This window comes from Polypterus senegalus, chromosome 6, assembly GCF_016835505.1.
Source record: "Polypterus senegalus isolate Bchr_013 chromosome 6, ASM1683550v1, whole genome shotgun sequence".
Lineage (NCBI taxonomy): Eukaryota > Metazoa > Chordata > Cladistia > Polypteriformes > Polypteridae > Polypterus > Polypterus senegalus.
The window spans coordinates 192839434-192852608 of record NC_053159.1 but is presented as its reverse complement, the minus strand read 5'-3'; the positions used below and the strand labels follow the sequence as shown (position 1 = coordinate 192852608).

Genomic DNA, 13175 nt, shown 5'->3' with positions numbered 1-13175 from the left:
GACTCGGCGGCTTATTAAATGAAGACAGACGCCGCTCTCCTGGCTCTGACCGCAGCCTTCCTCGTGCCATTCATTTTTAATCACCGGGACCTCGTCACTTCCCCCAGGACTCAGGGGTGACAGACCTGAGGTACAAGAAGGGGTTAAAGGGCAGGGTGAGGAGGAGGAGAGGCGGGCATAGGGGTTGCAGAATTCAAAGTGAAGTTGATGATGAAGAAGAGACAAAGGAGGGTGAGGAATGAGGAAGACAGGAAGATACCTGGATTAGGGTCCTCGGGGGGATGGGTGGGAAACTAAGGGTCCTGGTGGGCAAAGAAGCCATCTGGTGTCACACAGCCAGCCACCTGAGACAGGCGAGTGTCCAGACTCTGAGTGACACCCAGAGGGGCTCTCATCTACAGGACATTTCCCACCAACAGGGACCCCTTGAAATCAAACGGGATGTGACACGGATTTCTAAACACGATGAGCAGTTCAGATGAAGGGCTGTCGTGTATAAGATGGGGGTCTTATTTAAATAACGTGCGGGGGTCTCAGAACAATGGGCAATTTCACCTACAGAGAGTAAGGGTTCCCAAATACACAGGTCCCCTTCCAGAAAAGGCTCCCCTCCAAATAGGTGTTACTTTGTCAAAGGGTCCCATGTACAGGATAGAAAGCCCACCAGAAGGATGCAGAGGTGTCAGTCAAAGTGGAGTGGGGGTGTGGTGATGGAGGTGGTGGGCATCGTGCTCTCCAAGACACAGGTGTCCTTTCAGAAGTGGCCATTCTATAGGACAGGTGGTACTTCCTCAGAGGGTCCCTTTGAGGGGCCCCTGGACCCCCCCTCTCACTTTTTCCTAACTTTGATCGCAGATCGAGTGGGGGGGTAAAAGACGGAATCTGCTGAAGCAGCAGTCGGAAATCACTTTCTCCTGGAATGCGGCTCTGAAAGACGTTGGAAATTAGCACCATGCAGAGGGAGCTGACAGATCCAGTCATTTCACAGCCGTCATGGAGAATTCCCTAAAGACGCCATTGGGTGGGGGGGGCAGCTCATTCCCGAGCTATCAGACGACATACATGTTTACGCTGTAATTAATAACTGGGAAGCAGCCGTCCATTGGGAATCCGGCGAGAATGGCGGGCTAGAATGAAAGAGCTCGTGTTATCCATAAAAAACTCCGAGTTCTCCATAAGGGCGCAAGGCATTGGCCAACTTCAGTGGGACCCCCGGATGACATTCATCAGACCGCTGCACTGCCTGAAGTGGCTGAAAGTATAAAGGTAGGAAATGCGGCACGGCGCCCCCCTCAGGTCAGTGCAGCAGAGAGCTCACGGAGAAGACCCTCTTGGACAAGGAGCCCCTGCATAATGTACTCCAGCAGATACACACTAGGGGGCGCTCTGACAAACTACAGAAATGGGCATAAGGCCCTGGGAGGCAAATGGAGACTTCACGCTTTATCTTTCCAGTGGGTGGCTTCCACGGGGCAGGGCTTAGTGGGGTGGGCACAACATTAGTGTGCTGCATTAGGCTGGCATTCAGCTGCTGGGGTGGGTGATCTGTCGATGTTAGACCCCCTCTTGAGTGCGGAGGTCACTCCTCCTCTTCTCACTGATGAAACCACCAAAGCGGATTGGGCCCCCCTCAGGATCCCACCCGTCAGAGCAGCAGTAGCAGACACACACACACACACACGGACACACAAGGGCTGGCGCAGCGTCACCTTCATTCATATTCATGCACCACGATCAAAAAAATGTTTTCACCGGAGCTCGAAATTCCTTGGGAGCTTTAGAAATGTTATTTTAGGCGGCGACCACTCGGCCCTCCAAATGTTTTAATTAAACGCACGCGGCGAGTCGCCCGCTAAACTCTGCAGGCTGCCAGCGGGTCACAGAGCGCAGTGCCACTTCCAGAAATGGGGACCTCAGAACCTGTTTGGGGCCTCTTTGGGCACAACCACAATTCTCAGTTTAGTCACACCACTCAGGCAGAGCGCTGGCACTGGACATACAGGGAGGGCAAAGCTGACAGATGGGAAGATGGAGGGGCCGCCAGGTCGAGGACCATCAAGAAGAAGGATGTCCTGTTGGGAAATATGGAGGAAGGCAACCCTGGGTGCAAAGCTGGATGTCTGGGACCAGAAGGTGAGTCCCAGGTGGTGCCGAGGGGTGCAAATCTCGACATGCTGAGATGTGATGTGATGATGAGGATCAAGTGAGATGAATGCCAGTATGACCTGGTGGTGTCACTAAGGAGCTGGCGGGACATCTGGGGTCAAGGACCACCATGAGAGGTGAGGTGACATGATGAGCTGAGCAGTGCCAAAGAGGTCACCTCTGGGTGTGATGAGAACGACGTGTGGGCCAAAGCCAAATACACCATGGAAGATTCTGGAATGACAGGATCCAGTATGAAAGGTGAGAGGTTTGGGGCCTTGTACCAGTGTATACTTATTAGCTGGACAGCATGGCCAGTTGTGAGCTGGGCAGTGTAACACTATGCCACTCAAGGTTAGACAGGACATCTGGGGTCAAGCACCACCATGAGATGTCAGGTGACATGAGCAGAGTAGTGCTAAGGAGGCCATCTCTGGATGTGAGGAGCAGGACATGTGAAAGATATGCCGTGGAACAATCTGAGGCATAACCCTAGAGGGTCAGGGGTTTTGTACCAGTGGATACTGGGAAGACTCAACTGGGACCAAGTGCTTTTATTAGCTTGGCAGTTTCTGTAAGTCCTGGCACAAGACTGTGTCCCAGAATGTCACCATGCCAAGTCTGGACATTGGGGGTGAAATTCCAGTGTGAGACCCTAGCTCTATGAGGCTGACAGCCAGTGTGAACTGGGCAGGATCAGAGGAGACCCCAGAGTCCACTCGAGTAAGGATCAGCAGTGATGTGGACACGGTGAGGTCAGTTCATTTGCCCAACCAGCAGAGGTAGAGGTGGGCTCCAGTATGTGACGTTGAGATGAATGTCATTGTGACATGGTGGTGTCACTGAGGAGAAGGTGGGACATTTATGGTCAAGGACCACCAGGAGAGGTCAGATGATGTGAGCTGCATTGTGCCAAGGAGGCCACCTCTGAGTGTGACAAGCAGGACGTGTGGGCTGAAGTCAGACATACTGGGGAAGATTCTGTAATGACAAGAACCAGAATGAAAGGGGACAGGCTTGGGGGTCATTACTAGTCCAGCCCAGGGCAGAGTCCACTTGTTAGCTGGTCAGCATGTCAAGTTGTGAGCATGGCAGTGTCCCAGAATGTCACTGAGGCCAGGATACGACATCTGACATTGACCAGCACTATAAGAGGAAGAGGTGGGCTCATCTGGATTGTCCCTGGGGTCAAGGCAGTCCCATGACATGGGTGTGACACCCAGGACAGCACAGGGGCCATGTGCACCTCCACCAGAAGACATGCTCATTGTCCCCGGGGTCAAATGACTAAAGATGGTGGGCTCAGAGTCTCTCCGACTAACCTTGGGCTCGAGTCCTATAGGGTCCTACATGTCGGCTCCTATATGAGTGACACGCGATGTCCGCAGTGTGGTGGACACGTTGGCCAGCTGCCTTCTTAACACCAAGCTCCCCTAAAGAGCCGGACATTCAGGCAGGACCACAGAGCTAATGGGCAGGGGTCAGCACCACCGCCCACCGTGGACACAGACATCCATTTAGAGGAGTCCAGAGGCCAGCGTGCCCAGAGCCACAAGGAGGCCAGTCAGCGGAGGGCTTCTCAATTGACAGCGAACATTCCTCTCGTGTTTGCACTTTCGGCGTGGAGCAGACGGCAGCCGAACTTCTCAGGTTTCACCGCGGGAAGGCAGGAGGACTCGCTGGGCGCCCAAAGCACCTTGGCAGACGTGCAGACAGGCCTGGTCTGGGAGGCACACGCTGGGGGGCATCCTGGGGCATTTATGTATTTGAGAGTCACACCAGAGGGCTTTTCAGTTACTATATGGCACAAAACTAACTCATGGAGGGTCTCGGACAGAGATTGAGCCCACCGCCTGTAGTGTCCAGGCCAGCTCTGCAGCTGCTCGGCCACCTGTGCCATTAGTGATGACGCCAAGTGGCTTAGACCCCAAAAGGCAAACAGCAGAAAGACAGGGGTGGGCTCAAGGGCAAATATAGCAGCTCAGGCCATGGCCTTAATCACAAGAGAAACCACAATAGGATGGGACATAAGGGGGCACCGTACCCTCCACCTCTGCTGTCCAAACAAACAGGAGTGTTATATGAAAGGAACAAGGTGACATGCGGTCACACTGTCAGGTACACATGGGTCTCTGAATTAGGAGACACCATTATGGGAATCAGAGATCATCTGAACTTGATAAACACCCCCACAAAGCCCCCCTGCCCACTATACCCACACCTCACACAGTCTGGGGAGACCAGGGGAGCTGTGCTGCCAAGGGGGCACCAGGGAGGGATGAAGGTAACAATAGTGTTTTAGAGAGAGAAAGACACTACACTATGGTGGGCTGGCACCCCGCCTGGGGTTTGTTTCCTGCCTTGTGCTCTGTGCTGCTGGGATTGGCTCCTGCAGACCCCCGTGACCCTGTAGTTAGGATATAACGGCTTCTATAATGGATGGATGGATAGATGGATGGAGTCAGCTGATCTAATTAATTTCAGGATGTCATTCCAAAGTTCTGGGTGCTATGGAGCTGAAGGCCCTGTCACCCATAGAGTGCAGGTTAGTGTGAGTCAAAACAAGATTACCAGAATAGATAGATAGATAGATAGATAGATAGATAGATAGATAGATAGATAGATAGATAGATAGATAGAAATGAAAGGCACTATATAATAGATAGATAGATAGATAGATAGATAGATAGATAGATAGATAGACAGAAATGAAAGGCACTATATAATAGATAGATAGACAGAAATGAAAGGCACTATATTACATGATAGATAAATACATAGTAGCACTCCTCATGGTCAAGATCACATCTTCACAAGTGGCCCCTCAGGGTCCCAGCTGTTGTAATGAGGGCCATCAGACAGGACAGGACTGACCAACACACATAAGCTGGACACTCGTGTGAAGTGAAGTCCAGCAAATCCCCAGGTGTGATGCCAATACGACATTCTGAAAGTTGTGTAACTCACAGCGGGGGCCGAAGCCTATCACAGCTTCACCATTCAATCTAATGTTGTTGGTTATGGTCAATACTTATTTTATATAGCGTCTTTCAGGGCACTGCAGCTGCCATCAGGAGACTTTTGCACAATTAGGAGACACCGTTGGGGTTTTATGGGAATCAGAGACAATTTGAACTTGATAAACTCCCCCACAATGCCTCCTGCCAACTACTCCCCACTTTTGACTCTTAGCTCCTTCACGCCAAGTGTGGAAAGGCGCCATATTAAAAAGTTATGAGAAAGAACACAAGAACAGCTTTGCCCTCCGCTATTCTCTCAATATTCCCTCCAGCACGTCGTCTCATAGACCTATGAGTGCCAGGAGAGCCAACTCGTCTGGTGGGTGCCTCCCTTGATGTGCCCACTGCGTGTCCTCACTCTTCTCAGATGATTACAGTCCAGCGCTCAAACGCCACTCTAGATGTCCCTGTCACTGCGGGCCACTACATCACTTCAACTTAACAAAAAGTGATAAGAGCGAAAATGCAAATGCAGCGCGCTTGCGTGGAGTGTTGCCTGCCCGCAGTCTGTTAAAGTTAACGTGAAAGGCGCTTTACACAAAGGGAGAGACATGGAAGTTTGTGTGCATTCACGGCCTACACCACACATCCCAAGGACACCCGGGACGAAAGGAGATTTAAAAAGGGACAGACGCACGGACAGACGGCTTTGTTGGACTCGCCATGTGCGACCATCGCAAGTTCGGGTTCTACTCCGAAGACACGCCCCCTTTACTCCACAAGCGTCCCAGGAGGTGAGGAGCAGTAAGCGAAAAGACACGCCCACTCCACTGGAGCCCGCGAAGCCACGCCCCTCAAAACGTATCCGAAGTGCGCGCCGAGTTGCTTGATTAGCGAAGCCACTGATTAAACGAGCGCGCGCATTTCTTTCGAACTTCTCGTTAATTTTGCTTCCCGCGCTCGCTTTCGGTTTCCGAGGCGCGTTTTCGCACTTGGCGCGTCTTGATTGAATCAAATTAGCAGGATGAAGCAATCAGCGCCCTTCTGTGCGACACTAATTAGAGCGTCGATGTCGCGGCCCGAAGCCCCCAGCGCTCATTTGGGTCTAATCGTCGCCTCCAGGTGTCAGTCCTTATTGGGGGTCTTTTGTCAGCCATTGCTCACAAGTCACGTAAGGTGAAGTGCTTCATAAAGATGTTTTGGAGGGAAGGCGCTATATAAAATACAAAGGTTGTGTCGCTGAGCGAGCCAGTGAAAATGTAAGGGCTTATCAGTCCAGGGGTGACATGAAGAGACCTGGACACCGGATTATCCCCTGGTAGCTCAGAGAAAGAATAAAGCCTAAACGGGACGACAGCCCACTGTAGCCCACCATCACACACACGGCGAGACAATAAAGAGCCATCAAGGACTATCAATTTCAACTGAAAGGCGCTTTATTGTTGCCGTGATTAAAACAGATCAATTGTAAATGAGCACAGAGGAACGACGGGGGTCTGGGGGCAAATTCTGTGTTTGTGGGGTTTTACACGTCCTCCACTTCCATTGTGTGCTGGGAGGGCTTGCCTCGGGGGTCTCATTTCGAAGATAACTGCGGATTAAGTGAAATGGCAGTGCGGCGGAATGGCTGTGACTGACTCAGGTTCAAAAGCGTCCAGTCCAGGCCTGGGGTCAGCTATAGAGACCCTTGGATGGGTGGACTGACTTTTAAGGAGGAAAAAAAAAAGATGCCACCTGTAACAGATGGTCATCTGAACTTGTACAGAAAAAAAGGTAAAAGTGACACACATGAAGAGGAGTCCAGGATCCTCAACCGTCGGTTCGATCACCCAAACTGACTACGGGAGTGTCGAGGTGTGCCTGCATGGCTGAGCCCTGCCTTACACTCTGTGCTGTCTGGATAGGCTCCACACACCATGAGCGGAATGAAACACATAAACTGGAACGGGCTACGTAAAGATGGACAGATCAGTGTGAACTTTAAGGCGCTATATACTTGAGAGATGGACAGATAGTTACAACGCCCTCTATAACCGGTAGCTGGATAAAAACGGAACTATAAAGAGAGACAGATCGATATGAAAGGCGCTATATACTTCACAGATGGAGAGGGAGGTGCCAGAGCATATTAGATAGGAACGGAACTGTAAAGACTGTCCGATATGAAAGGCGCTATATACTTGAGAGATGGACAGATAGACACAAAGACCAATATAATAGAGAGATAGGAAAGGCACTATAAAATAGATTCATAGACAAGAAAGACACTTTACAGAAGTGATCGATATGTGAAAGGCACTAAATAATTAACAGATGGGATAAATGACTAATGAGTGTGAAAGGCACTATATAAGACATATAGGTCACTGTAAGACAGGCAGCCACTATACACGAGATAGATCAATGGATGTGAAAGACTCTATACTACTATTTACTGATGTTAAGTCACTATATAATAAATCACACCCCAACCGTTTTAAACCGCGGAAGCCTTCTGTCTGGAATTCGAGTTACGTGACCTTGTGTTCTTATTTCGGATTTACTGCACTGATTTAAAGTCGCCATTATTAAAAAGGAACAATTTTTATTAAAATAACGGACGCCCGCCGGACCAGACTGCCCTTCCCCCCCCCCTTTTCCGTTAATCTCCCAGACGCATAGTTGGAGGATTAGCAGCGCTATAACGAGATGAGGATTTAGGTCGACTTCTGCGCTAATTATTTCAGAAATTCTTTTTTATTAAAAGTCACACAATAAGTTCACGGAAAAAAACAACTTTTAAAAGTCGCATTCGCTCCACCCCCTCGGCTTTAGCTCTGTAGCCAATGGTGTGCGACGAGCGAAGGCAAAACAAAACGTGTGATTGGCCGAGATGTTGGTTTCGAGGCTCCCCGCGGGGAGGGGCCGTCTTGTGAATGAGGGGCACCTGGAAACCGCCCGCACATTTACTGTGCGCCAGGGAGCCCCACAGCAGAGCAAAAGTGTGAGAGGAGAGTGCGGCGCCCTCGGAGTGACCAGCGGAGCGGCCGTCGTTTGTGTGTGAGTCGTGCACTAGAGAGCTGGCCCGTGAGCTGGGAAAAGCGCCAGGAGAAAAGCGCTCAAGAGCCGCAGAGAAGAAACTCAAAGTGCGGATCCGCTAAGTCGTCCCGCCGGAGCTGAGCGCCGAGCAGCCTGTGGCGCGTGCACGTGAAGTGAGGAGCTGCGCGGAGGCGACGAGCGGCCGCAGGTGAAGCCCCCCCGGTGCCGAGCGTGTGATCTGGGGAGCGTAGTTCGAGAGTGACTGACTGACTGACTGACGGACGGACCAGTGGACCTGCAAGCGCCCCGGACCGGCCGCCTTTGGGAGAAAGTGAAGTGAGAAGCGGGGCGCTCACCCGACCGGCGCTAACGGAACTTCACGTAAAGCGAGAAGGAAAGCGAACTTTGGAATTGCAGCCCTTGTGGAGCCGAAAGGCGGCCATCGGGATACGAGCCAAGCCCCGTGTACGTGTGAACTCCTGCCAGCCGGACCGAGGCATGGGGGGAGGGGGGTCCTGAGCAGCTGCTTTCAGTGGTCGCGATTTGAGGAGCGCGCTGCTCGCACCCTTTGCTCGGGCTGACCCGCCACCCCGTCCGTCCTGCAGCCTTTTTTTGTTTTTTTTCTCCGGACTTTTTGAAGACCCCTTTGGGATTTGTGAGTGGGACCCCCTGGTCCCAGATACCCCACGCAGCTCCAACATGGACCACCACCTCTGGACTGTTTACCTGCTGCCGCTCTGTGTGCTCCTGGCCCTTAGCCGCTCCATGGCCCAGTACCATGGCGAGAAGGGCATCTCGGTGCCCGAGCACGGCTTCTGCCAACCCATCTCCATCCCGCTTTGCACAGACATCGCCTACAACCAGACCATCATGCCCAACTTGCTTGGGCACACCAACCAGGAGGACGCGGGGCTGGAGGTGCACCAGTTCTACCCGCTGGTCAAGGTGCAGTGCTCGCCCGAGCTCAAGTTCTTCCTGTGCTCCATGTACGCCCCCGTGTGCACCGTCCTGGAGCAGGCCATCCCACCCTGCAGGTCCCTGTGCGAGCGGGCACGCCAAGGCTGCGAGGCCCTCATGAACAAGTTCGGCTTCCAGTGGCCAGAGAGGCTGCGCTGCGAGAACTTCCCGGTCCACGGCGCCGGAGAGATCTGCGTGGGCCAGAACACGTCGGACGCCGCCAACCCCACCGCCTACCCCACCTCCTACTTGCCGGACTTCATCACCCTGCCGTCGCATCCCGGACCCGCTCACCAGCCGTTTATGTGCCCGCGGCAGCTCAAGGTGCCCACCTACCTCAACTACCACTTTCTCGGGGAGAAGGACTGCGGCGCGCCCTGCGAGCTCAAGAAGCAGAACGGCCTCATGTACTTCCGGGAGGAGGAGGTCAAGTTTGGACGCCTCTGGGTGGGCATCTGGTCCATCCTGTGCTGCCTGTCCACCCTGTTCACGGTGCTGACCTACCTGGTGGACATGAGGCGCTTCCGCTACCCCGAGAGGCCCATCATCTTCTTGTCGGGCTGCTACTTCATGGTGGCCGTGGCCTACGCGGCCGGCTTCCTGCTGGAGGACAAAGTGGTCTGCATTGACAAGTTTGGCGACGACAGCTACCGGACCGTGGCGCAGGGCACCAAGAAGGAGGGCTGCACCATCCTCTTCATGATTCTGTACTTCTTTGGCATGGCCAGCTCCATCTGGTGGGTCATCCTGTCCCTCACGTGGTTCCTGTCCGCCGGCATGAAGTGGGGACACGAGGCCATCGAGGCCAACTCTCAGTACTTCCACCTGGCCGCCTGGGCCGTGCCCGCCATCAAGACCATCACCATCTTGGCCATGGGGCAGGTGGACGGGGACCTCCTGACAGGGGTGTGCTACGTGGGCATCTACAGTGTGGACTCGCTGCGGGGCTTTGTCTTGGCGCCCCTCTTTGTTTACCTGTTCATTGGCACCTCGTTCCTCCTGGCGGGTTTCGTCTCGCTCTTTCGGATCAGGACCATCATGAAGCACGACGGCACCAAGACGGAAAAGCTGGAGAAGCTGATGGTACGCATTGGCGTCTTCAGCGTCCTGTACACGGTGCCCGCCACCATCGTCATCGCCTGCTACTTCTATGAGCAGGCCTTCCGGCACCAGTGGGAGAAGACCTGGCACATGCAGGTCTGCAAGGCCTTTGCCATTCCGTGCCCGGCCAATAATTTTGCTCAGATGACGCCGGACTTCACGGTATTTATGATCAAATACCTGATGACCATGATTGTGGGAATCACCTCGGGCTTCTGGATATGGTCGGGGAAGACCCTGCAGTCGTGGCGTCGGTTTTACAGCCGGCTTGGCAGTGCCAACCAAGGGGAGACCACAGTTTGACAGGCCTGGCCAATCGCATGTGAACTGTGCAGCTGGACAGTTACTTTACTATCGCTGGACGCTGTGATCAGGTGGCGCTGCCAGGCAGAGACTGGCACCACAGACTCTTTAGGACACTTTTTTTGGCTGTTTGTGAACAACTTGAGGCCAGTGCCCACAATGCCAGCCTGGGCACTGCCCCGGGCTCCTTTGGCCTTTACACTTCTTCTTTTGTTTAATGACTGATTTGGTCAGCCTGGTCGACGATTTCAACTCGATGAGGGCTCGAGTGCCCCTCTTTGAGGACTCGGGAGTGACCTGTGTGACAGACCTGTGTGACAATCCTGTGTCCACTTGGCGTGGACGGACACTCGCGCGCGGACTGCTTTGTAAATATCCTCTCGCCTTTTTTTAAGGAGATATTTTATGTATTTATAAAGTCCATTTGCTGGTTTTTACTTGAGCCCCATGGCTAGAAGTGCCCCCCGTTTTTCTTACTGTAACGTTTACACAACTCGGAATAAAATGAAGCCGATTTTAGCTGCTGCTGCTGCTGTCCTCTTTGGCGTTTCATTCAAGGCGCATGGCGCTATATTTGGGGGGGTTGCTACAAGACTTCCTGGGTGGACCCTTCAGTCCTCATTAGAGCGGAGTGCACCACAGTGAGTAAGGGGGCCAGCTTACCACGGGACCGGGACCCCCGACGGCCCTCCCACCCACTGCGCGCATATCTCGAGGTTTGGCTTGAAGTCTCGGATACTCTGAAGGCAAACAGGGCGAGCGCGTGACCGGGGGCAGTTATGGCGTTAGTGGCTGAGGTTTCATTCTGCTTGAAGTCTTCAGCGATTACGCGCACGCGCGCCCCCGGTGGCGCACAACCATCCTGGGACGCTCAACTACTTGAGGGGCGAGGTGGGCGAAGATGACCCATAGGGTCGCGAACCGTCCGCACTTGCTAGCCCTGAAAGGCGCCATATTTTAAACACGAGCGTGAGGGAGGTCCTAATTTGTACAACGGCGACCACCAAATTCATAGCAAAAGGTTTCAGGGTCGAAGGCGTACCGGCATCTATTATACTAAAAAAAAAAAAATGAGACGAAGACACTTGGGGAGGAGTTTGGGTCGCAGAGTGGCGCAGTGCTTGGCCCAAAATGTGCGCGGTCTCTTGGGGTCTTCCTGTTCTCCCAGGGGGTTTAACGTCCACAACGGCGTTCCGTTAATCGTGGGCTGACCGGGTGTCCCTTTTTTGTTTTTTATTCCCCGTCCCAGCGGTGGGAGGGTCAGGCGCCTAGGTTAATGAAGCCTCTGATGCGGGAATATGGCCGGCGAGGAGCCTCAGGGGTCACCAGTAAACGTCAAATCCCACCTCGCGCCTTTCAGAAATTCAACAGACAGGAGGCTCTTCAAGCGCTTCTCAAACTCCTCGAGGGAGTCGGAATTTCACGTGGAGGTGGGCGGCAGCTCGTCCCACCAGCCAGGAGGCGCACGTGAAAAGACTCGGCCGTCGTCCAAAGAGCCGCAGGTTCAGCCGATTGTCCCGTGTGTGAGTGGCCGTGTCCACCGGGCGACAGGCTGGCCTCCTGTCCAGCTGCTGTCCCTGCCTTGTGGCACCTGAACAAGCAGCTCGGGAAGATGGCAGCCCGTGCAGTGTGCGATTTACACGACACGGCGTCAATAATCGGAAGAGCCGCTAAAGCGAAATTAACAATAAAAAATAATACATTTCATTTATAAGTCCTATGTTCAAGGCGCTTATTAGTATATATAGCGTCTTTCCTATGTTTAAATAATAATACAGTTTATTTATATGGCGCCTTTCCCAGGTCTATAATACTAATTCTTTGCATTTATATAGCGCTTTTCTCAATACTCAAAGCGCTCAGCAATTGCAAGTTAAGGGCCTTGCTCAAGCAGTTCATTTATATAGCGCCGTTCCTATGGTCCAGGTGCCTAATAATAATGCAGTTTATTTATATAGCGCCTTTCCCAGTCTCAAGATGAAAATTATGCTGCTTATATAGCGCCTTTCCCGGGCTCAAGATGTCTTAATAATAATGCAGTTTATATAGCGCCTTTCCAGTGGTTCAAGGTGCCTAATAATAATGCAGTTTATTTTTATAGCGCCTTTCCCAGGCTCAGTGTCTTAATAATAATGCAGTTTATTTATATAGCGCCTTTCCCAGGCTCAAGATGTCTTAATAATAATGCAGTTTATTTATATAGCGCCTTTCCCAGGCTCAAGATGTCTTAATAATAATGCAGTTTATTTATATAGCGCCTTTCCCAGGCTCAAACAGTTTAAAGTCTAAATGGGGGTAATCGACTGTAATCCTGGGGGTCCACGGTGGCTACAGCGTTTCATCGTCCCTAGTCCCTACTAGAGCAGTACGTTTTATTTGGTCTTCATTTTGGTGGGCGGATGCGCTTGTCCCGAAGCCCCTAACGGTCTGCTTTGGTTTCGTGAGGTACATTTGGGTTTTCATTGTCGCCAGCCATCAGTTAACAATGAGCTGCGAATGACAAAGGAGCCTGCAGCCCTCCAGCTAAGGGCCTTCCATTTAAATGTGCCTGTGCATCATGAAATCGTTTGAAATAAATGAGAGAGAAGGGAAGGACCACCAAACAAGTGAATCAAGTGCTCAGAAAACAAAAAGCCTTCAACGTGACAAAGGCACCAGCAGGCCCTGCCGTGCGATTGAAGACCGAGTTTC

At 52.4% G+C, this 13175-nt stretch overlaps 1 protein-coding gene across 1 annotated transcript; it reads left to right on the top strand.

Moving 5' to 3' along the window:
- The first annotated feature begins 8007 nt into the window (after positions 1–8007).
- On the top strand, positions 8008–11009 carry fzd7b (frizzled class receptor 7b). The gene has a single exon (XM_039757821.1). It carries the CDS (start codon positions 8823–8825, stop codon positions 10482–10484), a length of 1662 nt encoding a protein of 553 aa, XP_039613755.1. The 5' UTR covers positions 8008–8822; the 3' UTR covers positions 10485–11009.
- Positions 11010–13175: the final 2166 nt, after the last annotated feature.

Excerpts from the sequence above, each read along its gene's own strand:
- fzd7b (XM_039757821.1), top strand. The coding sequence starts at position 8,823 with ATGGACCACCACCTCTGGACTGTTTACCTGCTGCCGCTCTGTGTGCTC.